The sequence below is a fragment of the Lepidochelys kempii genome, chromosome 11 (assembly GCF_965140265.1).
Source record: "Lepidochelys kempii isolate rLepKem1 chromosome 11, rLepKem1.hap2, whole genome shotgun sequence".
NCBI classification, from domain to species: domain Eukaryota; kingdom Metazoa; phylum Chordata; order Testudines; family Cheloniidae; genus Lepidochelys; species Lepidochelys kempii.
The window spans coordinates 58,876,112-58,904,097 of record NC_133266.1 but is presented as its reverse complement, the minus strand read 5'-3'; the positions used below and the strand labels follow the sequence as shown (position 1 = coordinate 58,904,097).

Genomic DNA, 27,986 nt, shown 5'->3' with positions numbered 1-27,986 from the left:
GTGTGTCTTTAGAGCGGTGGGAAGGTTGGTAGAACTTTCTTTTAGCAGGTGGTGTGTAAATGCCCAGTGTGCAGAGTGTCGCACGTGAGTCTTTCATGGAGTGCATCACCTCATCAGTCTTCGATGAGAATAGTTTGTCTTTGTCGAAGGGGAGGTCTGGCACCTTGAGTTGCAGTTCTTTTGGGATGCCAGAAGACAGAAGCCATGAGGCTCTGTGCATTACAATTGCTGTGGTTGTGTTACAGGAGAGTGGGGTGGGGGGAGAGAAAACCTTTTGTAGTGGTAAACACCCATTTTTTCATGGTTTGTGTGTATAAAAATATCTTCTGTACTTTCCACAGTATGCATCCGATGAAGTGAGCTGTAGCTCACGAAAGCTTATGCTCAAATAAATTGGTTAGACTCTAAGGTGCCACAAATACTCCTTTTCTTTTAGTCAGATCTTGGCATCTCTTCTCAGCAGGAGCCGCATCTTTTAAAGCCTGGGGACCAGGCATGTCTGAGGGAGTGCTCCAAAAGGAGCAGGAGGATAAAAATATATTTTTTTTAACAAGTTAACTACTAACTCCGAACTATAGCTAACTTATCTAAAATATCTAACTAATATTTTTCTTTTTTCTGTCTACAGGGGAAGAAGCTGCTGCACTGCCCCGAGCTCTGTCTGCAGTCGAGGATGGTTGAGAAGGAACCGAAAGGGCTTGGGCTGTGCTCGTGCTAGATGAGACTCCAACGCTGCCACGAGACAGCTACTGTGCACACATGTCCTGACCAAGAGCTGCTACCAAAAATCTCCAATCCAACGGTGCCAGGACGCACCGACACCTGAAGTGGAGCACTCACAGGGACAACACTTGAAGAAGAAGGCAACATTGTTGGAGTCCTGGGAAAGGAAAATTACTTTATCAGCCATACATTCCACAGACTAGAGGCGGGGTGCAGGCCAGACAGGATGGGGACATGTTAATCAAGGCAAGAAGCGACCAGGGCATGGACAATGACTTTATTAGTGGGTACTAGGAGGAAAGGGTAGATATTAGTGATATCAAAGAAAGAGAAGGAAAGGGAATTAGTGAGAGTCTAGATATGAGGGGACAAGTTAAAAGAAGAATCAGTTTGATACTAAGATTACAGGACCGGGTGATTGGAGTTGTTGATGAAGACAAAGAATGGAGATGGGGGAGGAGGGTTAGTAGGAATGATGAGAAGCACAGTTGGAGTTTCAGGCAACAGCCAGATGTTCAGGAGAAGATGTCAGATAGGCAACTAGAGACACCTGACTGGATGGAGAAGGCAGAGACTCTATTATAGTGATTGGAGCTGACCACAGCGGGTGGAGACTTCAAATTGAAGAAATAAACTTCCATTGACAGATTCTGTCGCTGTATAGGTTTCAGAGTAGCAGCCGCGTTAGTCTGTATTCACAAAAAGAAAAGGAGTACACTTATGGCACCTTAGAGACTAACAAATTTATTTGAGCATAAGCTTTCATGAGCTACAGCTCACTTCATCGGATGCATGTACTCCTTTTCTTCTTGTCACTGTATAGTGTATTACTCCCTGAACAGTCCCACTGATATCAGTAAAGGTACTATTTAGCACGAGGAAAGATGGTGGGATCTGGCACAATATGAACTACTTCAATAGAAAGAGCTTGTGAAGGTCTGGCTCACCATACTTTTGCCATAGGAGTTTTGCCTTTGACTTGGGAGCAGGAGTAGAAGCAGACCCCTGTTATGACTCATTTTATTTGTTAAATTGAGTTCATTTACCTTCTCATGTGGCAAGCCAGTTTGGGTTGCCACTGTTGCTATCCAGGATTCTGTAAACAAACCCGATTGTGGAAAGCCAAATCCTCGGAACGCTGTGTTTGATGGCAAGTTTGTCTTGCAGGCGCGTCCCCGGACTCGGAGGTTAGGGATCTTGTAAGCATTATCCGTTTTTAGCACAACATACTCAATTACCTGCAGTAGGAGAGATTATCTCTGTTAAAGTGGTTTCTTTGCCTTTACAATTACAGTGAAACCTGTGTTAGGAAACCACACAAGGGACTGACAAAATTTGGTTGCTTAAAGGTGGAGCAGAGTTATATTCAGGGGGTCTGATTATTCTGCTGCTGCTTACAGTAAATCAAGACTACCTCTCTTGAAGTCAGTGGAGTTACATTAGTGTAAAACAAGTGTGAGTGAGGAAAGAATCAGCACAGACTGTAGGGTGGTTTAAGCAGCTAGGAAGTTACGTAACAGGCTGTGACGTTATTGACTTGAACTGGGACCATACAGATCATTGTTGCAACCAAGGTCCTGTAGTGGCACCAAATCTTATACAGGGGGCCAAATGAGGTGTCTAAGACAAGGTTATGGTTTGCTGGTTATGATTATATTATCTGTATATGTGTATAATTTTTATAGTTGAAGTTATGAATATTGGCTCTATACTGTCTGTATTTCAAACTTATACTATGCTTCTGGGTGACACCCCAGACAAGTTGGTGTCAGCTCTGCCTAGCCTGCTTGATGGCCCATTAAGGACCATCAGCCATACAACTGACCCCTTGAGAGAAGGCAGACATGCCTTGGGACTCAGCAAGGTATGCAGGGACATGCCTATGGACAGAACTCTGAGGTTTTTCCATGCCATGTGATGGACAGCTTGTCTTTGGAACAAAGAAAGAAAGACCGCATGGCAAGAGAATATAAAAAGCTGCTGCAGCTTCTCCATCTTGTCTTCAATCCTGCTTTATACCTCTGGAGGAACTTGGCAACACTGAAGCTTTGAACCAAGGACTGAAAGACCCATCCAAGATGTGGATGTTCAACAGAGACTTGATTTGAACCTGCAGTTTATTCTATCACTGCTGCAAGCCTGAACCAAGAACTTTGCCATTACTGTATGTAATTGATTCCATTTAACCAATTCTAACTCTCATCTATATTTCTTTCCTTTTATGAATAAACCTTTAGATTTTAGATTCTAAAGGATTGGCAACAGAGTGATTTGTGGGTAAGATCTGATTTGTATATTGACCTGGGTCTGGGGCTTGGTCCTTTGGGATCAAGAGAACCTTTTTTCTTTTACTGGGGTATTGGTTTTCATAACCATTTGTCCCCATAACAAGTGGCACTGGTGGTGATACTGGGAAACTGGAGTGTCTAAGGGAATTGCTTGTGTGACTTGTGGTTAGCCAGTGGGGTAAAACCAAAGTCTTCTCTGTTTGGCTGGTTTGGTTTGCCTTGGTGTGCACAGAAACCCCAGCCTTGGGCTGTAACTGCCCTGCTTTAAGCAATTTGTCCTGAATTGGCACTCTCAATTGGGTCCCGCCAGAACCAGCCTCATTACACAGGCATGGGGTCTTGGGCAGGTTTCACTATAATCACAAATTGTACTTCCTATATTCTTTAAACTTGATAGGAGACAGAGGCCTTGGTGGGTTCCTGAAACAAAAATCCATGCCACAGATACATTTCTGCTGCAATCAGAAAGTCGTACTTAATAAGAGTAGACTCTTATCATAAATAAGTCTGTTCAGGACATTTTCCTTCTGTTTTGTGGCCAGTGAAGTTACCACCAGATTAGAAGAACTTACCAGTTCAGACTCATCTAGAGTACATCCAGCATTAATGTAGGACTCAATATCTGCAGCTGTGATTCTACCATCATTTGTAAATCCTACCTGTAACATTGTAACCAACACATTAGAGGTCTTTTCGGTCATTTATGACACTTGCACTTTGTAACTAAACCAACCTGCATACAAGTTAAACACGATGCTCAGACTTTTGAACTAGAACTTGGCAAAACATTTCAGACATGTAGTGTATTTGCTGAAAAATGCAGTTTCAGGTTGTCAGAAACGATCTGTGAATTCTATACAAATTTGCCATATAGTTTAGGCCAAAATAATAAACTTTTGGGTTAGATTTGCAAGGGGATGTAGGCATCATTCACAAAACTGAGGAGAAACACTGGTTCCCCTTATACATAGTAGTTAGAGCACTCACCTGGTATGTGGGAGACCAGGCTAAAGTCTTCACATTTGGAGCAGGGACTTTAGCCTGGTCTCCCACATTGCAGGTGACTGCTCATAGCCACTGGGGTATGGGGTATTCTTGGGTGGGGCTCTCAATCTCTCCTGCTGAAGTTGTTCCACTTTGTACAAATAGTTAAATAGTCATTGGAGCAGGGCCGGGAAACTGACGGTTCCCTTTCCCAGGTGAGGGAGTGACCAGACCACCAGACTACAGAGTCATTCTCACGCTCTCTCTCAGGCCCAATGAATAAAAGCATAGATTTCCATCTGTTTGAAAACCAATCCTGACCTTCATAGGAAGATGCTGGCCAAAGGGAAAAATTTTGACTCATGGTCAAGGCTCTTTATTACTCTGCACATATCTAGATCTATGTTTTTCTTGATCATGCACTAGTCTGCTGCACAGGGAGCTATTTAATTGATTACAGTTATTTGCCCTTTGCCAGCTGCCTTTTTCTACTGTGACAGCCTGATGAAAATTGTGGGTGGTGGGTTTAGATATCCTGAGAGGCCTATGGCTACATTACGAGCTAGGGGCGTGTGCAGACACTTGTGCTAGCTTAATGACAGTGAGTGTGAGTGTAAATAGTAGCGTAGGCACAGTGGCAGCGCAGCTTGGCCATGCCAAGCACAAACCTGCCTGAATGCTGTCAGCATGTACTTGCCAGTGCAGCCGCCCGTGGCTGCACTACTATTTATACTCTTTGAAAGCCAGTGTGATTCCCGAGCTGGGAATCACACCCCAAGCTCACATTATAGATGTAGCCTGTTGCAGTGCTCATTTATAATGTTCCTGTTCAATATAATTGTTTTAACCTCCTGGGAACCATAGGTTTTGGAGGGGAAGCTGTAATAATTATTATTGATAATGAAATACACTTACAAAGATGGATACTACATTCTTGGGAAGGCAGAACACATGCCCAATCATAAACATTTTAGTATGCTTTGGGGAGTGGCAGCAAGAACACCCTATTAGAGACTCTCTACTCTGAAGAGTGAGGACCTAAGAAAGGAAATTGCCTTTGGAGCAACGGTAGTTCTCTCAAGTTAGAATCCTCCACATGGGCCCTGATCCTGCAGTCCTTACTCAGGCAAAGGTTCCACTGACTTAATGGAAACTTTGCCTGTACAAGGACAGGAGGACTGGGTCCATATTCTCTTTAATGAGAGAGAGTATCAATCCACTGAAACACTTGAGCTTTTTTTTTTTTTTCCTTCTTATTCAAAAATCTCTGAAAGGTGAGACAGGTAGATTTTACCTGCACAATTTTCTTGACACAAAGACGTTATTATGTGGATTCATTTTTATGGGCTTGTCTCTGTGTTCCCAGTGCCCCGTGGAGTCAGCAGGAGTTTGGTGTGCACCAAGATTGCAGAACTGGTCCTCAACTCTTTCCTACTATCATGTTTTATAGTTAAAAGGTCATGCCTAAGGAGTATCTTTTAAACAAACCAAAAAGAAACAGAAGGAACTAACATGACATTGACCAGACACTGCCCTGATTATTTTGCTTGTACATTGCATTCATTTCTTCCAGCATTTGCCTCTCTTTCTATTTAGATTGCAAGCTCCTGGGGGAAGAGAGCATGTTTCTTCATATGTTTATACAGCACAGACTACAGTGGGCCCCCTATCCTGACTGGATCCTTTGGACACTACTGCAATATAAATATAAACATAATGCTACAATTAATAAGATAAGCAAACGGTGCATATATTTTGCAGAAAGCCCTCTGAGAAATATTCAGCTCATTCAAGTCTATTCTTGCTCGATATTCATTCCTCTTCTTTGAATCATTTTTGTACCCACTGATTTTATAGCTAGTTTACAGAAATAATATTTAAGAGAGATCAAATTAAAAACCCAAATCTAAATCAATGAAGGGCCAGATCCTCAACTGGTGTCAATTGCTGTAGTTCCATCAGATTCAGTGAAGTTATGCCAATTTACACCACCTGAGGATCTTGTGCTAGATATTTCAGTGAGCTATTTCCTTCTCTCACTTACTTTATATTTTCCATAGAAAGGGTGTCGGCCTCCAGTGATTAGCATATCCTCATCTCGCTCCAGGATAAAGCGGATTGGCCGCCCAGTCCTAAACCAGACACAAAAGACTCACTTTTATCAGCCCCATCAGTGCCAGGTACCAGGAAGATCGAGTTATTGGGCCAAATTCTTCCCAGTGTGACCTTACTGAGGCCAGAGATGAACTGGCCCACTATGCTTCTCAAGAGCTCATTAACCTCATATTAACCATTTATTGCCCTGAAATGCAAACTGTCCACTACTGTGTGGGTATATTTTAGGCTCATCCAGGAAGGGAAAGGAAGATTTTAACTTTTGTTCATAGAAGCAAATATGGGGGAACATCTGGTCACCTGCCTCTATTTAGCGTCCTGACTTCACCCTTTTACGGCCTGTGAGCAGTAGAGTCCAGCTCCTTCGAGGCGCTCTCCATCCCTACAAAGTAAGGTTTGGGAGGAGGAGCAGTGGCAGGCTATGGCATGAGGCTATGGGATCCACCCTTGTACAAATCAGTCAGCTACTGACCCTCGTGCTCTGTGATGTAGTGGGGATGGATTCCCTCCTTTTTTCTTCTCTGTGGAGCCCCCTTGTGCTGAGCCCTGCTACTCAGGCTTGGTCTGGGGGAACAGGTGAGAGATTTGGTCCATAAACATCAGCAAATTTCTTAACTCTTGAATGAACAAGAAAAAACCCGAAACTTTATCCTATTATGCCCCAACATTACTGTGCTAAAGAATGTCCAAGCTCTCTTTAATCTTCAACCCCCACTACAGACCCCGCAGAATAAGATACACAGTGCTTGTTTAACAACTTGACTACAGCTGAACTTTCAGCCACGTCCAGCTAAGCCATACCTGCTGTGCTGCTGGATAGTCCAGGTGTGGTCTACTGATTTGAATGGAGATTCAGTGGGCAACTGTAGCATAATGAACTGTGAAGCACATTATCCTGGCACAATAGGTGTGGCGCAAAACTAACAGTGACAGGGTTATTGTGGTCTTGTTTCCTTTGGTGGGCTCCCTATGCTCAATGCAGCACTTTTGGAGGGGAAGCTGTAATTATTATTATTGATAATGAAATACACCTACAAAGATGGATACTACATTCTTGGGAAGGCAAAATACATGCCCAGTCATAAATATATTAGTGTGTTTTGAGGAGTGGCAGCAAGAATACCGTTACAAATAGAGGGGGCTCACTCAACAACAAATGGATGCCAGCAAATTGCACCATGTCCAAATACTGCCTTACTTTATACCATAGCAAATCTGGATTATGATGTAACTAGTCCTAGCTGGTTATGTCCATCTAACTTTTCTAGTTGCATAAATGCCCAGTTGATCCATGTGTGGCTGTACTATATAGATAGAATGGGTAGTTGCCTGTGACAAAATGTTGTGTACATATTTCTGCTGGTGACTACAAGCTGGTAGAGATGGACATTTGGTAGTTGCCTTAAGGAGCAGAACCCCTGAAGCTGGTCAATAAGAACTAAATCCAGGGTACAAGGGAGTTGCATCAAATATCTAAGGTAAAATTCACACCACTCTCCCTGAGCAGCCCCTGAATTAATGGGCTTTGTATGGGGAACTCCACCTGAGGCGAATCTCCATGAGAGCCACTGCATGGAGAAGTCGGTACAGGCCTTCTGCCAAAGGGGGAGTTGCACTGCCAGCTGCACTGAAACTACTCAGGTCTTTATCCAAGATTCCTTATCAAAGACATGGCAAGGCAAAGCGAAGTGTGTTCAGGCTGATCATGTCATCAATGTTCGTGTCAGAGGCTCCCTTACAATTCTTTCTAGTAATTTTAATTTGTTTCAGTAAAATCACTGAAAAAACCCATAACACTTACTTGTTTGCTGCCACTGCTGCAACTACAGCAAAAATTGCTGGCTTTGTAACCTTCCCTCCAAACGCTCCACCAACGTGTTTTGTGTGGCACATGATCTTACTAGAGTGGACATCTAAAGCCGAAGCCACTAATACCTATAAAAGTGAATTGCTTAGATTTTATACAGGCTGACTACTTACCAAAACCCATAATAAAAATGTTTAGGCTCCCACAACTACTAATACATAAAAGAAAAACACAAACAGGGCCAGATTCTCATCTAAGTGCTGCTAGTGCAAACCTGGTATAGTTCTGCATAAGATAATGGAGTTACTCCAGATTCACACTGACAGAAATGAGAGCAGAATCTGGTTCTTTTAGAGGAGCAGAAGCTGAACAATAGCTCTGGAAAATACACTTTGCCAATTTTTGGGCAAACGCTGATACTCTTTATCTAGAGGTACAAGACAGATCTACCTCTGAATACAGAGCATCCACCAAGCTGGCCATCTGCATGGAAAAGATTGACTGTTCATGCTATAGAATAGAGAGCAGCTGTAATATTGCTCTTATTTTACAGTGTGAATACAGGCACACTGCCTAATCCTGAGAATCCTTACTCAGATGAACGCCAATAGGCATTTTGTCTTAATGAGGAGACCAGGATCAGGCTCTTCAAGCTGAATTGCAGAGCTCTAAAAGTAAACCAATAAACAAACACAAAACTACTTAACAGCTCAGATCAGTAAGGGGAAATCCTAGTCTCACTGATGTCAACAGGAGTTTGGTCACTGATTTCACAGGGACCAGACTCTACTGCTGTCTACTGAGTTAATGCTTTAAAATACATTTCTTCATAGAACAAGAAATGGTTACATACCGTAATTGTGATTCTTTGAGATGAACTGAAGACGTGTATTCCACTTAGGTGTGCATGTGCCCAGTGCATTGGAGCTGGAGAAATTTGCCTAGCAGTACCTGTAGAGGGGTGTCATCAGTGCCTTGTGGCCATAGCCCCACCTGGCTACCCAAGGCAGTGCCACCCTGATCCTCCCTCAGTTTCTTTGCACTGAACACCCCAAAATGAGATTCTGATGCAGATGGACGGAGGGTGGGTTCATGGAACACACTGAGCCCTGGTCTACACTAGGACTTTAGGTCGAATTTAGCAGCATTAAATCAATGTAAACCTGCACCCGTCCACACGATGAAGCCCTTTATTTCAACTTAAAGGGCTCTTAAAATCGATTTCCTTACTCCACCCCTGACAAGTGGTTTAGCGCTTAAATCGGCCTTGCCGGGTCAAATTTGGGGTACTGTGGACACAATTCGATGGTATTGGCCTCCAGGAGCTATCCCAGAGTGCTCCATTGTAACCGCTCTGGACAGCACTCTCAACTCAGATGCACTGGCCAGGTAGACAGGAAAAGAACCGTGAACTTTTGAATCTCATTTCCTGTTTGGCCAGCGTGGCAAGCTGCAGGTGACCATGCAGAGCTCATAAGCAGAGGTGACCATGATGGAGTCCCAGAATCGCAAAAGAGCTCCAGCATGGACTGAACGGGAGGTAAGGGATCTGATCGCTGTATGGGGAGAGGAATCCGTGCTATCAGAACTCCGTTCCAGTTTTCGAAATGCCAAAACCTTTGTCAAAATCTCCCAGGGCATGAAGGACAGAGGCCATAACAGGGACCCGAAGCAGTGCCGCATGAAACTGAAGGAGCTGAGGCAAGCCTACCAGAAAACCAGAGAGGCGAACGGCCTCTCCGGCTCAGAGCCCCAAACATGCCGCTTCTATGATGAGCTGCATGCCATTTTAGGGGGTTCAGCCACCACTACCCCAGCCGTTTTGTTTGACTCCTTCCATGGAGATGGAGGCAACACGGAAGCAGGTTTTGGGGATGAAGAAGAAGAAGAAGATGATGAGCTTGTAGATAGCTCACAGCAAGCAAGCGGAGAAACTGGTTTTCCCGACAGCCAGGAACTGTTTCTCACCCTGGACCTGGAGCCAGTACCCCCCCGAACCCACCCAAGGCTGCCTCCTGGACCCGGCAGGCAGAGAAGGGACCTCTGGTGAGTGTACCTTTTAAAATACTATACATGGTTTAAAAGCAAGCATGTGCAAGGATTAATTTGCCCTGGCATTCGTGGCTCTCCTGGATGTACTCCCAAAGCCTTTGCAAAAGGTTTCTGGGGAAGGCAGCCTTATTGCGTCCTCCATGGTAGGACACTTTACCACTCCAGACCAGTAACATGTACTCGGGAATCATTGTACAACAAAGCATTGCAGTGTATGTTTGCTGGCGTTCAAACAACATCCGTTCTTTATCTCTCTGTATTATCCTCAGGAGAGTGAGATATCGTTCATGGCCACCTGGTTGAAATAGGATGCTTTTCTTCAGGGGACATTCAGAGGTGCCCGTTCCTGCTGGGCTGTTTGCCTGTGGCTGAACAGAAATGTTCACCGCTGTTAGTCACGGGGAGGGGGGAGGCAAAATGCAACCTTGTAACGAAAGTACATGTGCTATGTATGTAATGTTAACAGCAAGGTTTACCCTGAAAGAGCGTAGCCACTGTTTTATAAAATGTGTCTTTTTAAATACCGCTGTCCCTTTTTTTTCTCCACCAGCTGCATGTGTTTCAATGATCACAGGATCTTCTCCTTCCCAGAGGCTAGTGAAGATTAGAAAGAAAAGAAACCGCACTGGTGATGAAATGTTCTCTGAGCTCATGCTGTCCTCCCGCACTGACAGAGCACAGACGAATGCATGGAGGCAAATAATGTCAGAGTGCAGGAAAGCACAAAATGACCGGGAGGAGAGGTGGCGGGCTGAAGAGAGTAAGTGGCGGGCTGAAGACAGGGCTGAAGCTCAAATGTGGCGGCAGTGTGATGAGAGGAGGCAGGATTCAATGTGGAGGCTGCTGGAGGATCAAACCAGTATGCTCCAGTGTATGGCTGAGCTGCAGCAAAGGCAGCTGGAGCACAGACTGCCACTACAGCCCCTGTGTAACCAACCGCCCTCCTCCCCAAGTTCCATAGCTTCCACACCCAGACGCCCAAGAATGCAATGGGGGGGCCTCCTGCCAACCAGCCACTCCACCACAGAGAATTGCCCAAAAAACAGAAGGCTAGCATTCAATAAATTTTAAAGTTGTAAACTTTTAAAGTGCTGTGTGGCATTTTCCTTCCCTCCTCCACCACCCCTCCTGGGGTACCTTGGTAGTCATCCCCCTATTTGTGTGATGAATGAATAAAGAATGCACGAATGTGAAGCAACAATGACTTTATTGCCTCTGCAAGCGGTGACTGAAGGGAGGAGGGGAGGGTGGTTAGCTTACAGGGAAGTAGAGTGAACCAAGGGGCGGGGGGTTTCATCAAGGAGAAACAAACAGAACTTTCACACCGTAGCCTAGCCAGTCATGAAACTGGTTTTCAAAGCTTCTCTGATGCGTACCGCGCCCTCCTGTGCTCTTCTAACCGCCCTGGTGTCTGGCTGCGCATAACCAGCAGCCAGGCGATTTGCCTCTACCTCCCACCCAGCCATAAACGTCTCCCCCTTACTCTCACAGATATTGTGGAGCGCACAGCAAGCAGTAATAACAGTGGGAATATTGGTTTCGCTAAGGTCTAAGCGAGTCAGTAAACTGCGCCAGCGCGCCTTTAAACGTCCAAATGCACATTCTACCACCATTCTGCACTTGCTCAGCCTGTAGCTGAACAGCTCCTGACTACTGCCTGTGTACGGCTTCATGAGCCATGGCATTAAGGGGTAGGCTGGCTCCCCAAGGATAACTATAGGCATTTCAACATCCCCAACAGTTATTTTCTGGTCTGGGAATAAAGTCCCTTCCTGCAGCTTTTGAAACAGACCAGAGTTCCTGAAGATGCGAGCATCATGCACCTTTCCCGGCCATCCCACGTTGATGTTGGTGAAACGTCCCTTGTGATCCACCAGAGCTTGCAGCACTATCAAAAAGTACCCCTTGCGGTTTATGTACTCGCCGGCTTGGTGCTCCGGTGCCAAGATAGGAATATGGGTTCCGTCTATGGCTCCACCACAGTTAGGGAATCCAATTGCAGGAAAGCCATCCACTATGACCTGCACATTTCCCAGGGTCACTACCCTTGATATCAGCAGATCTTTGATTGCGTGGGCTACTTGCATCATAGCAGCCCCAACAGTAGATTTGCCCACTCCAAATTGATTCCCAACTGACCGGTAGCTGTCTGGCATTGCAAGCTTCCACAGGGCTATCGCCACTTGCTTCTCAACTGTGAGAGCTGGTCTCATCTTGGTATTCATGCGCTTCAGGGCAGGGGAAAGCAAGTCACAAAGTTCCATGAAAGTGCCCTTATGTATGTGAAAGTTTCGCAGCCACTGGGAATTGTCCCAGACCTGCAACACTATGCGGTCCCACCAGTCTGTGCTTGTTTCCCGAGCCCAGAATCGGCGTTCCACAGCACAAACCTGCTCCATTAGCACCATGATGCATGCATTGGCAGGGCCCATGCTTTCAAAGAAATCTGTGTCCATGTCCTGATCACTCACGTGACCGTGCTGACGTTGCCTCCTCGTCCGGTATCACTCTGCCAGGTTCTGGTGTTGCATATACTGCTGGATAATGCGTGTGGTGTTTAATGTGCTCCTAATTGCCAAAGTGAGCTGAGTGGCCTCCATGCTTGCCTTGGTATGGCGTCCGCACAGAAAAAAGGCGCGGAACGATTGTCTGCCGTTGCTCTGACGGAGGGAGGGGCGACTGATGACATGGCTTACAGGGTTGGCTTGCAGGGAATTAAAATCAACAAAGGGGGTGGCTTTACATCAATCAGTATTTCAGGCAGGACTTCACGGAGGGTTCCAATAAGAAATGGTGCACCTAAGTAATTGTTCTTATTGGAACAAGCAGGTTGGTCTGGCCTCTGATTGATACATGGCTAGATTTACCTCGCTGCACCTTCTCTGTGAGTGACTGCAGTGTGACCTAGAGGACTGAGTCCCCTAGACGGGGGAGGAGGGGAAGCAAATGAGTACAAAACAAATCTGGTCTATTTCTTGTTTTGATCCATCTATCTTTTACATCTTTGGCTGGCAGCAGACGGTGCAGGACTGCAAGCCATCCTCATCTCTTGCCTGCCTGACAGAAGATGGTACAGTAGGACTGCTAGCAACCCGTATCACCTGCCTGCTCACCATAAGATGGTTCAATAGGACTGACTGCAGGACTAAAGAGAACGATCTGGTCAAGTCACTCCAAATTTAGTACCTGTGCCCATGTCCGCCCAGGAGCACCTCGGACATGACGATGACGGCTACCAGTCCTACTGTACTGTCTGCTGCCACAAGGCAAGGGGTTGCTGCTGCTGTGTAGCAATGCAGTACCACGTCTGCCAGCACCCAGGAGACATATGGTGACAGTTGCCTGAGCGGGCTCTATGCTTGCCGTGGTATGGCGTCTGCACGGGTAACTCAAGAAAAAAGGCGCGAAACGATTGTCTGCTGCTGCTTTCACGGAGGGAGGGAGGGAACGGGGGCCTGACGATATGTACCCAGAATCACCCGCGACAATGTTTTAGCCCCATCAGGCATTGGGATCTCAACCCAGAATTCCAATGGGCAGCGGAGACTGTGGGAACTGTGGGATAGCTACCCACAGTGCAACACTCCGGAAGTCGACGCTTGCCTCGGTACTGTGGAAACACTCCACCGAGTTAATGCACTTAGAGCATTTTCTGTGGGGACACACACACTCGAATATATAAAACTGATTTCTAAAAAACCGACTTCTATAAATTCAACCTAATTTCATAGTGTAGACATACCCAGTCTCTGATATGGTCCTGGAAAGTGTGACATGCATTATAGATTGCCCAAAGTTTCAGCACGTTGCTATTTAGTGAGGCCATCTACTCCGACCACAGCCCGTATACTTTCAGCAATCCCAGGTGCACCCTCCAACCCATCAGGGAGGCATTGGTAACAATCAGCTTGGTTGGTGAGGGCCACATAAAGGGAATGCCTTGGCAAACATTTTCTGAACGCACCCACCACTGCAAGGAGTACGCACCCACCACTGCAAGGGACCAGTGGAGGAAGATGAACCAGTCTTTCTAAAGCAGCAGTAGTCAATATGATTGCTCTCTATAAATATATCAGAGGGATAAATACCAGAGAGGGAGAGGAATTATTTAAGTTCAGTACCAATGTGGACACAAGAACAAATGGATATAAACTGGCCACCAGGAAATTTAGACTAGAAATTAGACGAAGGTTTCTAACCATCAGAGGAGTGAAGTTTTGGAATAGCCTTCCAAGGGAAGCAGTGGGGGCAAAAGATCTATCTGGCTTTAAGATCAAACTCGGTAAGTTTATGGAGGAGATGGTATGATGGGATAATATGGTTTTGGTAATTAAATATTCATGGTAAATAGGCCCAATGGCCTGTGATCGGATATTAGATGGGGTGGGATCTGAGTTACCCAGGAAAGAATTTTCTGTAGTATCTGGCTGATGAATCTTGCCCATATGCTCAGGGTTTAGCTGATCGCCATATTTGGGGTCGGGAAGGAATTTTCCTCCAGGGCAGATTGGAAGAGGCCCTGGAGGTTTTTCGCCTTCCTCTGTAGCATGGGGCATGGGTCACTTGCTGGAGGATTATCTGCTCCTTGAAGTCTTTAAACTACGATTTGAGGACTTCAATAGCACAGATGTAGGTGAGAGGTTTTTTGCAGGAGTGGTGGGTGAAATTCTGTGGCCTGCGTTGTGCAGGAGGTCAGACTAGATGATCATAATGGTCCCTTCTGACCTAAATATCTATGAATCTATGAATTATTTTTTGTCAAGGTCCAAATTTCTTGGTCAAGGTATAGTCAAGGTCCAGACTCCAGAGAAAATAATAATAAAAAAAATAATGATAATTACATAAAAAGATTTCAGAGTCCGTTCAAAAGCATCTGGTGGTCCAGATACAGCCTGCACTCTGCATATTGACTACCCCTGGTCTAGAGGGTGAAGAGTGGGGTAGTAAACTGTCCTGAGCTGCATCTGAAGGGGGGCTAAGGCACAACCTTGCAAACTGGACCACCTGAATGTGGCACAAGACCCTCAGACACATCTGAACTGTCATGGAAGGCTAAGACTGAGGCAAAGGTAACGAATTCTCTGACAACATTTGGCTGGCAGACACGCTTTTCACATACTGGGATCTAACAGGGCCCCAATGAACTTGATTTTCAAGAGGGAGCCTTGGTTGACTTTTCAGTGTTCAGGATGAGCATGGTTGAGCAAGCGCAGTGTGGTGCTGACATATGCAAGAACTTCCACTCTGGATCTGCCCCTAAATAACCAGTCATTCAGATATGGGAATATGTGAACTCTCTTCTTCCTGAGATACACAGTAACAATGACCACGCCTTTGTTAAAACCCAGAGGCAGAAGAGAGGCTGACTGGAAGCACTGTGTATTGAAAGTGGTGCTCTGCCATGACAAATCAAAGGAACTTTCTGTGGCTCGGCAAAATCGTCACATGAAAGTAGGTCCAGAGCAGCAAACCAGTTGTCCTGAGACAATGCAGAAAGGGTGGTTTATGGAGTCACCATTCAGAACCTCATGTATCTGATATATTAGTTGAGGCCACAAAGGTTGAGGATGAGTCTTAACCCTCCCCTGGATTTGGGTACCAGAAAGTACTGGGATTAGGAGCTATGACCCCATGTTCCAGTGGAATCTTCTCCACTGCATCCAAAGATAGCAGAAAACACACCTGCTCAAGGAGCAGTATCTCTTGAGATGGGTCTGTGAAAAGGGAGAGGGAAGGAGGGTGAGGAGGAGGTGTGGAGAGGAACTGGATGACAGTGCTTAGGACCCAGCTGTCAGTGATGATCAAGCCCCAAGCATTATGAAATCAGGCCAGCTTGTCTCCATAGGTGGGGAGATGAGGAGGGAGGAGTAATGACTAGAACAGTGCTTTGGACCAAAGAGTTAAAATGGGCGCTTGGGGGGATGCCGGAGGAGGGCGTGTGGACTGGCTGAACCCCGAGCCCGACTACTTTCTCCTGTGAGATCTATCCCTCTTTATATGGTAGTCCTGCTGCCTTGGAGGAGGGAAAGGCTGCCCAAACATGCACGGGGCATGGTACTGCTGAATGCTGTCATAGCACCTCTGCGCCACAAGCATGTACACCCCCAAGCACTGCAGGGTAGCCCTAGAGTTCTCGAAGGGAGTATAGCATCTCGTCAGTCTTGTCTGAAAATGGTGTTTGGCGGTTGAAGGGCAAATCCTCAATGGCTTCCTGGACATCAGGGAAAATGCCTGAATTTTGCAGCTATGAAGCCCTCCTCATGGTGACCATAGAAGCCATCACCCTGACAGATGTTGCAGACACATCTAGTGTGGACTGCAAGGACATCTTAGCCACCAAGCATCCTTCAGTGACAAATGCCTGAAATTCCTCTCCTGAGGACTCAGACAGCTAGTCTGCAAACTTTGACATAGCTGTCCAGTTAACAAAATCATACTGGACAGCAATGTTTGCTGGTTACCAATTCGCATATGTAAGGAAGAGAAGGTGCAAATCTTCCTGTCCATGAGATCCATTTGTTTAAAGTCCCTTTCCTGGCGGGGCAGATTTAAACCTGCTCTGCTGGGCTCTGTCATTCACCACAGTTACAACTAAGGAATTTGGGGCCAGATGGGGAGTAAACCCCTGAAATACCTGCTCGGGAATGAAATAGTGCTTTTCCACATGCTTAGCTGATGGTGGTACTGAAGCCGGCATGCTAGAGAGGGCCTTAGCTGATTCAAGCAGTGAATCATTGATAGGGCAGGAGACTCTCCCAGGGGCAGACAGCTAAAGGATGCCCACTAATTTGTGGGTGTTCTCTTGCAACAACACCATTTGGATACCACGGGAAGCAGCTATGCACCAAAAAAGGTCTTGGTATGCCTTAAAATCCTCTGGTACTGAAGGGAAGGATGTATCAGGCAGCATTGAATCGTCTGGAGATGAAGACAAGGCCCTTAACTAGGCTAAAACCAGATGCTGTTCCAGGGCTGATGGACCTGGATGGGATGACTCTGGAGGCTCTCCAGGGAGAAGGACCGCTGGTGCCTGGGCTGATGGTCACCATCACAGACCTGGCTGGCAATCTCGCCTTTGAGCGAGACAAAGAGCAGGACCTCCATGAACGAGGAGCATCCTATGGAGCCCATGGAGGTCACTGGCAGGATAAGGCATTGGTGGCCAGTAGGTGCCGGGCCAGGGGCCTCTGTCCCAACCATGAGACAAGCACCAATCCCAGTACCCTTAACAGTCCTTCGATGGCCTCCAATGATGGTCAGGAGATGGAGAGTGGGAGGCTGACGACCCAAACTCAGACGCTGAGGAGCCTCTGGATCTGTGGGATAAGGGCAGAGCATGACCAGAGGCAGCGAGTAACCAACTGGTGTCCAGAATGAGGCAGGAAGTGGTGCTGCCAATGGAACCAAGCATACCGGTGCCAGAAGTGGTGTCAATCCCTATTGTCTGCAGGTACTGATGTCAAAGGTGGTGAAAGCCACCACAGTAACATTTGCAGTGCTGACTGCGGCAGTGCCAAGGAGATTCCCGGTACCAAGATCCCCTCTACCAATCCCGGTACAGGCCCTGCTTCCACAATTTGTGGAAGGGGAACAATGGGGTGCGGTGTCTAAAGACCTGAGGGTTCAGCAGCTCATTTAGTTGACAAGGCTATAGATGACGCAAACCTGGCAAAGTTCTGGAACAAAGGAGAGGTTGGGATCAAAAGACAGAGAAGGTCTGTAGCTGCCTGGCACACCACTGATGTAGACAATCAATACTGGCATCCCTATTGTCAGTACTGGAGGCAATGGATGCCTGGGGGCTGGAACCAGAGTCAACGGTACAGGGTTTCCAACCTCCCTACTTGGTACCGGTGAAGGGTTAGAGGTAACCGTACCACCCTGTGCACCCATATGAACTCCATGCCACTCCACGCTTTTCCTAGGGAAGTGGAAGAGTCCCCCTGAGACCTGGAGCAATCTCAATCAGTCCTACGTGACCTTTTCCTTGGTTCAGTGTTACAAATTATACCTGGTAGGACATGCACACAACTGCTGCAAATTACACCTGTTAGGACACGCACACATCTGCTACGAATAACACCTGGTAGGTCACGCACAGTTCGAATCTAGGCTTAGGCACATAAACAAAGTCCACAACTGCAGAGTTCCCAAAAAACACTAAGTTTATTACGCTCGAGCGTGGTGCCCCCCTGCTAGCCAGGAGGGGACCCCAAATACAGATTATACAAAGGTTATACACTTTTTAGCAAAGCATGTTGCCCTCGTGCATCGGAAACCTTAGCCAATAAACAAACCCTTTTCTTATCTACCACCTATCCCTGCTTGGTGCATCCCTCGTGCTAAACCAGTATGTTAATTACACAGCATGGTTCTAAAGCCATGCATCAGTAACTTTTATTATCAGGATGGGAGGCCTCACATCAAAGGCCAGGAGATAGGGAGTTAGGGACTGACAAAAAAACAGATACTGGGAGTCAAGGCAGGCTGGAGACAAGGAGGAGGATTTTCACAGGAATGCAGTATCTAAGGAACACGCCTCCTGGTGCATGATGTGCTTGTTTTTAGACAATGGTGGGCCCCAAACCAAAATGGAGTCACATGTGCTAGCTTTTCCTTAACATCAGTCAACAGGGAACGGCTCCTCAGTTTCTTCGGAGAGGCGCCTTATCCGGAATGTGAAACGGCAGCACACTCCGAACCCAAGGGTGATCTCCGACCTGACGAAGGCCGCTGTGCCAAAGCAGGGTGCACGGCCTGTCTGAGCAGTGCTGCTTCAGGCAAAGGTCCTGAGCCACTTGAGTCCAATCTGCAGATCTCACAATGCTCTTTAATGTAGGCCTCGCCGAGGCAGATCAAGCACCCCGTGTGGGGATCGGTGTTGGGGGTCACTCCCCCACATGAAGGAGAATATTTAAACCCCGGTGAGAACATCACAGATGAAAACTAAATTAATACAACTCACACTACTCTACCTAACACTAAGGGTACTACTAACTATGTACAACAAGAGAAAACATAAATTAGCTGAGGGGTTGTGAGGTTAAAACCACACACAGAGCTCCGTCTAAGAAGGAACTGAGGGAGGGTTGGGACTGCACTGCCTCATGTAGCCAGGGGAGGGGCTATGGTCACAGGGTGTGAGAGCCGCTCCTCTATGGGTATTGCTAGGCAAATTCCTCCAATTCCGATGGGCTGGGCACATACACACGGCTGCATCTACTTGGAGAACTGAAAATTGTTCCTTCCTACAGGCCCTGGCTCAAATTCTGCTCAGTTAGAGCAGACCCTGCAAATCCTGTTTTACATGAGTACTCTTCATTCATGCACATAGTCCTATGACTTCAATGGGACTACTCACATGAGTAAGTCAACTTCTTAAATAAGTGTTTGGAGCGTCAGGTCCCGACACCACTACTACCTCACTGACTTCAGTGGGGTTTGACCAGTGTAATTGGGACAGAATTTGACCTCCATCAACACTATTCTAAAATTGTGTTATCCGGAGCCGTATTTAAACATCATTCTTGCTATTGCAGATCTCTACTAACAGTATTCCCCTGTGTAGTGTTGACAGCGAGGTACAATGTTATGAACCAATTTACAAAACTATGTGATAGGATTGTGGGGGTGTGCAGAGGGAAACAGATTAGTACCATTCTGTACATCAATTGGCAATATACTTCATTCATGTCTACCCTGGACTGGGAGCTCAAGGGAGCATCTTGCTTGCAAGAACCATTATTACAGCACTAGTTGGGTAATAAAGCCCTGTCTGCACAAGGCCCAAGTCAATTAATCTGCATTAGGAATTTCATCAGACTGCTGTAGGACAAAACACGGAAAGCCTGAACTCCAGGTCTTGGCAAGGCCTTGCAGTCCACCCTTAAAGTTATTTGGATGGAGAAGAAATTGCTATCCAAAACTGCATTGTATTACCTGTACACGCGCTGCATCCTGAGTGGACACATGCACATCCATTTCGTTATCCTCTCCTCTTGGAACGACAAGTACACTGTTAGTTTCCAGGTAAAAGTGTTCTTGTCCTCCAATGTGGATTTCACCTGTAATAGTCAGAATCACAGGAAAAGTGTCAGTGGGTATTTACAGCCAAATGAGATCAGGAGATGTGTGTGTGTGTGCGCAAGAAAGTTTTGCACAGAACAAAAATAAGTATTTCCTTTCTTTTTATGATTTTGCTATATCTCGTTTTTCTAACTTGCTTCTGTGGGAGCCTGATGTGTTTATTTGGAGCAACTCTCTCTATTCAACCACCTAATCCTTGTATAATTTTCTTCTCCTGGGTAAGGGTGGTGTCAGTTTAATATCTGATACATTCCCCCTCAAGGGATCTGATACTGTAGGTCAGTTCCATCTCTAGCCACTATAATCTTACTGTAACCCTTTCTCCTTTTCAATTTCTCTGTAAGATGAGGAAAACTTCCCATCTTGTTTCTTTTCCCTTCCTTTCTTACTTGTCCTCTTTGTATTTGTATGCCACTCACCTATTGTGATTGCCCTTTGCTCTGCCTAGTCTAGGCACTTTCCTATTATGTCCTTTTCCTTACATGAATGGAAATCCATAAGCACATTACAAAAGCTCTTTTTGTTGATACTCTGTATTTCTTCTCCTTTGTAGCGAGTCTGGGTTGATGTTGCACTAGCAGTTACCTGTGAGGCATGTAGCAGAATTAGGGTTCACAGCTGCAGCCACCAGAGGGCGACATGATCAAGGACATCAATATGTATGTTGTGTAATGTTCAGTGACAAAAAGGTGACTATCATACACACTGGAACAGAGACGACAGTAGAAGGCAGTGGGGGTAATATACACTGAAGGAGGACAAACAGCAAGACAGACACACAACCATGTATTTACTGTCCGGGTCTTTATACTGAGCTCATTGGCTCATTACAGAGCTGCATTCTTTAGTCTGCAGGTCTTGGTAGCTTAACATTTTTTTTTTTTAGTTAGACATCTCTAAATGTGAATTCTACTGTAATGACTAGCGTATGTGTATGACTAACCTCTGCTGGATGGAAGCGAAACTACTCAGTTGTATGTCCTAGGTCCTGTACTGTTAAAAGCAAATGAAGATTCTCCTTTAGCTGAAGGGTAGGAACATTTGCTTTTGGAACAGAGTTCAAGCTTCATTTCAAGTGACAACAGCATGTGGGACAGTGACAATCCTGAAATCCTAGATAGTTACAGATCTGTTGCTATATTTTTTTAAGACAATAACATATACATATATTCTTCTGTAACCTCTGATAAAACGTTATGTAGCTACTTCAGCTCATAATACTTCTTAACGAATCACAGATATCGCTATCCCTCTTGCAACGAAGTACACCACAGGGACTATTTCACCATTAGTGAAAGAATGCTGTCAAAAACTGTGACTAAAGAAGGCACTGATCATTCCTTCCAGAGGAATGAGCACTGGATTTGAAGGGCTTAAGCCTGCAATAAACCCTGCAATTCAAGCCTAGGTCCGTGATTTAGCACATATTTGTCATTGGTCCCCTGCTGAATAAAGAGAAAAAGAATCCCTCCAAAGGTGCTGTAAGTACGGAAACAGAGAAATATCTTTGGTGATTCTCTGAGAAGTACTGCGGCAAGAATTTACAAAATAACATTTCAATAAGTGCTACTGAGAGGTAGAGAAGACACCAGCAATGTTAAAATCTTTCACTGAGTTGAGTGTTTGCAGTCTCTGTTTTAAGATATCAGAAACAATAATTATATGCGAATTAAGTGATTAAAACATATACTCAGAGCTTTTTATTCAAAGTACAGTAAAACAAACAAAATCAGTGCCAAATCATGGAGCTCTTACTAAGTCTTGTTTTAAAAGTTGTCAATTTCTTCTCAATCATCAGGACTTCCCACCTAGTGCATGCAGCAATTTACCTTCAATAATTTCATCAGCAGACTTAAATCCTTCTTCAATATTTCCTTGTTCTATTTTCTTCTCTTTTCCAAAGTATGAATTGTGCTTTATTGCATCCTGCAGCAAGAAAAGAACCCGTACAACTCAACTGCAGTTCTGCCGACAGCACTAACAGTTGTTGTTTTGTATAATTATTTCTTATCTATCCAACTGCCACCTTGCATAGACAGATGTGGTTACTAGACTCAGTGGGACAATATCTACTTTGTAGAGACAGTTTTCTGTGGTTGCTGGTTTTTTCTGCAGTTCTCATTGCCCTCTGCTTTCCCATAGCCTAGAAATACTAAAGGTAGAATGTGAGTGTGTGCGCGTGTGAGTATGAGAGAAGAGTACTAAAGGTAGGGGTGTGTGTGTGTGAGAGACGGCCTGATTCTGCGAGAACCTCCCCAAATCAAACACGGATGCAGGATACGTGGTACCAAATCTCCAGCTAGAGTTAGCTGGTGTCACACTCGATTTCAATTGATTTATACTGACTCCAGCTGAGAATCTAGCCCATGGAGAGATGGAAGTGCTCAGTGCACATTTTTCTGTTATACTGCCTTGCTGTGCATCTCATCCCTGTTGTGCAAAGATTAGCCTCTGATACATTAGATGAGCAGGCAACCGCTAAGCAAAAAGCAAAGACTTTTATGCTTCCAAAAAATAAAAATGTGCAAGGGATTTTTACACTATGAGATCAGAACCTAAACCCACCCCCACTAAACAAACCTACATTTGACACCAAATTAAAACCCAAAGCCCACAGAGTCCTGCACAAGTAGATAAACAGTGAGTGAAATGATATAACATCTTAACAACACAAGGAAAAAGAGTTGGATTATTACCTCAATGGTCAGTATTGGCTCCCGATCTTCATACTCTATCTTCACTTTTTCAACCCCTCGCTTTGCCTGAACAGCTGACTCTGCAACCACAGCACAGACAATCTGACCCACGCAGATCACCTGCAACACACCCAACACATAAACTGGTGAAAACACCGAGTTGATTCCATTACCAAACAGTGACTGTGTATGGGAGAGGGGTTATGTTCAGATAATCAGTGTTTTCATATATGCTGTGAGAATTTGTTTGAGAGCAGACCATATTTCATTAAATGTGAGAAGTGCTATTGGCAACAAGCATCTGTTGTTGATAGCATTTCTAGCATTAGAAATACCACTGACATTTGTGATCTTGAGACTACAGTGGGAATTTTCACTGATCCCAGCCACTGGTGGCCAGATTACCCTAAATTGAGCAGGAGTAAAAGCTACATCAGCACAAATCACACCTTTCCTTGTCTACACCAGGGGTTTGCACTCATGCATCTATGTCAGGACCGGGCATATTCCCAGGAATATGTCCCATCATGACATATTCCCAGTGTAGCTACAGCCCTATATTTGGCAGTGAGGGAAAATCAGGGTGCAAGATGCCAGTGCACACTCAGAAGGGAAAGAGAATGGCTGACAGGAAGAGGGTGTGGGTGAAGAGGAGAATAACCAAAGACAGCAAGAATGGAAAAGGGGTTAGAAGTCCATAGCAAGAGGAAGAGTGAGGAAGAGAAGGAAAGGGAAGGAGTTCAGAGTCCACTGGGAAGGAAGAAAAACACTGACTAGAAGAGACAGAAAATGTGAGTGGTAGGAACACAAGAGGCCTAAACAGAAAGGAACCATATTAAGACTGTCCAACCATATTCAGAATGTTGTGCTGTGTGTTGCTAATGATGGAGAGAGACCCAGGCAAGGGGTATTTTGGCCACACACAAACCCTGTAATTGCCTGGTTCCCAGCTGTCAAATGGAGGAACACAGCTTGCAGCTAAGATTTGTTTTATTTTCAGAAAGAGTAAGGTCCTCTTAGAGGATCCTCCTCATTTTATTTATCTCTGATCCCCAGAGGTCTCGTGTCATAGTATAGACAAGTGACCATCTCACAGCACTCCCTGGGGGCCCCAGAGCAGCCTTGCATACAGCCCATTACCTCAGTTTCCCTTCTTGGAGCCCCAAATAAACTCCATACAGGGTTCTTCCAATCCATTCACAACAGCTCTCCTTGGGATCTGATGTATTAACTTAAAGTTCAAAACGAAACACAACTTCCCTCCATCTTCAGCCACATACAGCCCAAACTCCCCACTGCTGGTCAGAGACCTTCCTATCTGGAGCAAGTCTACTGGTCTCTATGTTTTCACTACAGGAGCACTTCTGCTTCTCCTTCAGTTTGATTACATTCTCCTGAACTTCCCCCTTGCTGCAGCCACCTTCTGCTCTTTATAGGAAATTGCCTGATTCCCCTCAGGTGGGGCTCATTCTGTAATCAGGGTTGGCTTGGCCTTTGACTCTCTCGCCAAAGGGCAAACCACCCAGACATGGTCATTTTCTCCTTCCTTGAAGGCAGGGTGTAGTTCCCTCCAGGATCACTGTTCATTCAGTCAGCCACAAAAGTCACTGGAGAATGATTTAAGGGATCCTTCCCTATCCCTTTGTCCCAGGAACCAAGAGTCCTGTACAGCTCCTGCTCTGAACAGCTATTGGCAGTGCACTGTGCTGCAACTAGACTGTCAGGCTGGCACTGTAGTAATAAACATTGGAATCATTTTCAGAGCTGTTTTTAAATTAGCAAAATATTTGGAAAACTTGTAAGTTTCCTTCTTCATAATGTACCGTATTTAATTAAAGTCCAAGACACCTCAGCCAGAAGCAAGAAGTACCTCATCTTTTGCATAAGCTTGCTCATCTTCAGTGCCATTTTTCCCTGGAACATCTTCAGCTGTTATTACATCAACCACCCCTGGCACTTTGAAGGCTTCTGATACATCAATTGTTCTGGGAAGAAGAATACAAATGGCAGTGCCACAATTGGTATGTATGGGACAAATATATTGCATACAAATGCTTCTGCAAGCTTCAGGACAAAGAAACATAATCCCTCTTGTATCCTCTTCAGATATCATAATCTTCGGAAACACTTTGAAATGTGTTGAAAAAAATACTTGATTGCTGCAATGGTATATTTGAAGAGGAAAGTAGGGACAAGTGGCGGGAGGGAACAAGGGATGGGGACTGGCATAAAATAGTTACTTAAATTGTAGTCCTAATACTTGGGAAGTTCAAGAAACCCCAATATATATGTTCCCTTTTGTGTTAAGGGCCCTGTGAGAGGGCAGCTGCTCCTCACTGGTATGCAAGGGTCTAAAGCCACCCTGTGAAGGCTGTGTGGGAGGTAGCCAATAAGGAAAAGGCTTGTAGTGGCAGCCAATTAGGGGGAGGTTTATTGGAGGAGCCAATCAGGGACAGGCTGGCCCATATAAGAAGGTGCTGCTGAGCAGAGCAGAGCAGAGCAAGTCACTTCCTGGAGTTTGAAGGAGGCAGACTATAGACAGAGAAGTGCTGGGTAAGGTCAGCAGAGTATGAGAAAGCTCTAGGCTGATAGCTGCCAAACTGAGGCCCTGATACAAGGGCTGAGGAGGTGCTGGGGCGGCAGGGGAAGGAGACAGTGGAGTTGGAGGAGGGACAGTACATGGCTGCTGCCTATAGGATCCCTGGGTTAGGGCCTGGAGTAGTGGGTGGGTCTGGGCTCCCCTCCCCCTTGCCCCCACTGAGGGAAATGGCCAGTGCATGGGCTGTAGTCTACCACTGAGATGAGTAGCTAGAACCTGGACTGCAGATTGCCACTGAGGCAAGTGGTTGGATTGAGGACTGTTGGTCCCCCAGAAGGGGGGAAGAACCAAGTGGGGCACAGCCGGAGGGCTGCCTCCAGAAGAGGATGATGTGGTCTGTGGAGCAATGTGGGTCCTGAACGTGGAGACAGAAGTGACAGTGATGAGACACCACCTGAGGAGGGTGCACTGGCAACTCTGAGATAATTCCTGGGATGGCCTGCAGGAGGTGCCACGGTGGTGAGGCAACCCCATCACAAGCTCCAGGCATTAGAATGTGAGCTCTTCCTTATCTGACACATTATGAGGCAAGGACCTCTCTCCCTCTTTTTTTTTTTTTTTTTTTTTTAATGCTTTGTTAGTAAGTCAGGCCTACGGATGGTGGTAGGATACTCCTTGTGCACTTGTTTGTTTTTCTGTTGTAAGCTATGCACATTCTGGGGTCAAAATAATATTTTTGTTTGTACAGTGCCTGACACAAATAGCCCCTGATCCTGCAACATAAATACTAACAGTGGCAAAGAGTCCTAAGGTGCTACAGGACTCTTTGCTGCTTTTACAGATCCAGACTAACATGACTATCCCTCTGATGCTTGATAACAGTGAGTGTCAGAATGAATAACTGAATGGCATTGCAGTACCAGCATGCTTTAATGAGGTGGTACCATGAAGAGGACATGGCACAAACCCTTATGTAAGACCAGACCTTCAAAGGGACATTCTGGAAAACCAGGAAGTGAGCAACACTCAGTGAAGACTCTTTAAACTGAGGCAGCTACAAGGAACCTGTCCCCAGCTGTACATTTTTCTTCTCCAGACAATAAGACCCCATGTTTAAAAGTATTAGCTGCTAAGACTCCCTCTTTGCATATGAATTACACTTTCATCCACCCCTTGTTTTCTGACTTCCTTTTCCACCATGCTCTATTCCAGCCCTAATCCAATAAAGCTGAACATGCTTCATTAGTATGACCCACATCTGTTTAAAAAATGGAGGAACCATCTAAGTGACCTCATACTGTAACATTTTTCTTCTTTATTTACTTACACAATCTTTGCGTGGGCTCTGGAACTGGTTACCACAGCCAGGAAAAGCTCTTCATCGACAGCACGAATGTCATTGCAATAAACAGCTTCACCAGTGGCGTGATTAATTCCAGACTGGTGCATGATGGGACGTCCTACTGGATCTTGGGGAGGCTGCACTGGGTCTACATCCTGTTCAATAAGAACATGACAAAACACGCCTTATTTATGAATGCCTTCTGAAATCATTTTGCAATTAGAGTGTGTCATTAAACACCCATTGAAATTGCCCAGATATTGTGGCATTAATAGGTAACAATCTAAACCCAAAATTCTACATAGTCATTTATTTATTTATATTACCTTGGCAACTAGTGACCCCAACTGAGTGGGCAGCTGGCCAAAAAAGCCAATGGGAAGGCTAGAACTTTTTAAAACAAGACTCCCCTTTAGTCAGTCTATGGCTGTTCTCCCGGAGAGCAGGGACAGGGCTGAAACTATGCTGTAAAAAGCTTTAAGCCAGGTATGAAAAATCATCAGTATCATATCTAGAAACTACTTATTGAAAACCTCATATGTAAGTAGATCAGGAAATGTCTAGGAAGATGCAATTAGGTTTTTCTTTTATTTCTTTATGGCTTGTGCTAACCCCCAAATGCTTTTGTTTTGCTTGTAACCATTAAGCTGGACCTCAAGAAAACCATTCTTGATGCTTAATTATTATATTTGCTCTTTTTAAATCTAGCAATAGCCTAAGTTTGCTGTTCTTATGTTATGTTCTTGTATAGATTAGCCTAACAAAACTGCTCTCATTCAGGTTTCTACTAATTAAATCCTGGTCAACCTTCCCTTCTGCCATTTCAGAGTCCTGAATCAATAGCATTGAAAATGTGGGTGCCTGTAATTGCAACCTTAGTCAGTACACAGCTCTGGTGCTCTTTGCTGCTGAGTTGCTAAGGCACTTCCCTGAGAGAGACAAGGTGAGTGAGGTGATATCTTTTACTGAACCAACTTCCGCTGGTGAGAGAGACACGCTTTTGAGGTTACACAGAGACCTGAAGAGCTTGTCTCGAAAGCATGTCTCTCACCAGCAGAAGTTGGTCCAGTAAAAGATATTACCTCACCCACCTTGTCTCTCTAATAAGCGGAGACCAACACAGCTACAACAACATTGTATACAGTGATACACTTGACATAGCCTGAAACAACCCAGCTATGAGAGACGGTTAAAGATTTACTGTCAAAACTTTTTTCTATGGAACATTGTATTTTTGACTAAATGAAACTTCCACAAAAATTATTAGCTTTTCTCAAAAATTTTCAATTTTTCATGAGAAACCTGGAAGCAAACATTTTCAGCTGAAAAAGAGTGCTTAAAACTGCTGACTTTG

The 27,986-nt window shown here is 45.3% G+C and overlaps 1 protein-coding gene across 4 annotated transcripts in view; it reads right to left on the bottom strand.

Moving 5' to 3' along the window:
• The window catches only part of LOC140895791 (aldehyde oxidase 2-like), a 101,960-nt gene that overhangs the window by 28,131 nt on the left and 45,843 nt on the right, over positions 1-27,986 (bottom strand). For all 4 annotated transcript variants that reach the window (XM_073306345.1, XM_073306346.1, XM_073306344.1 and 1 more), the window contains 9 exons: positions 26,618-26,787; positions 24,622-24,736; positions 22,752-22,871; positions 21,885-21,981; positions 19,909-20,033; positions 7,912-8,045; positions 6,040-6,127; positions 3,584-3,670; positions 1,770-1,961 (listed from right to left, as the gene is read on the bottom strand). In XM_073306345.1, coding sequence (XP_073162446.1) covers positions 1,770-1,961; positions 3,584-3,670; positions 6,040-6,127; positions 7,912-8,045; positions 19,909-20,033; positions 21,885-21,981; positions 22,752-22,871; positions 24,622-24,736; positions 26,618-26,787 — 1,128 coding nt within the window. The remainder of the gene's footprint in view (positions 1-1,769; positions 1,962-3,583; positions 3,671-6,039; positions 6,128-7,911; positions 8,046-19,908; positions 20,034-21,884; positions 21,982-22,751; positions 22,872-24,621; positions 24,737-26,617; positions 26,788-27,986) is intronic.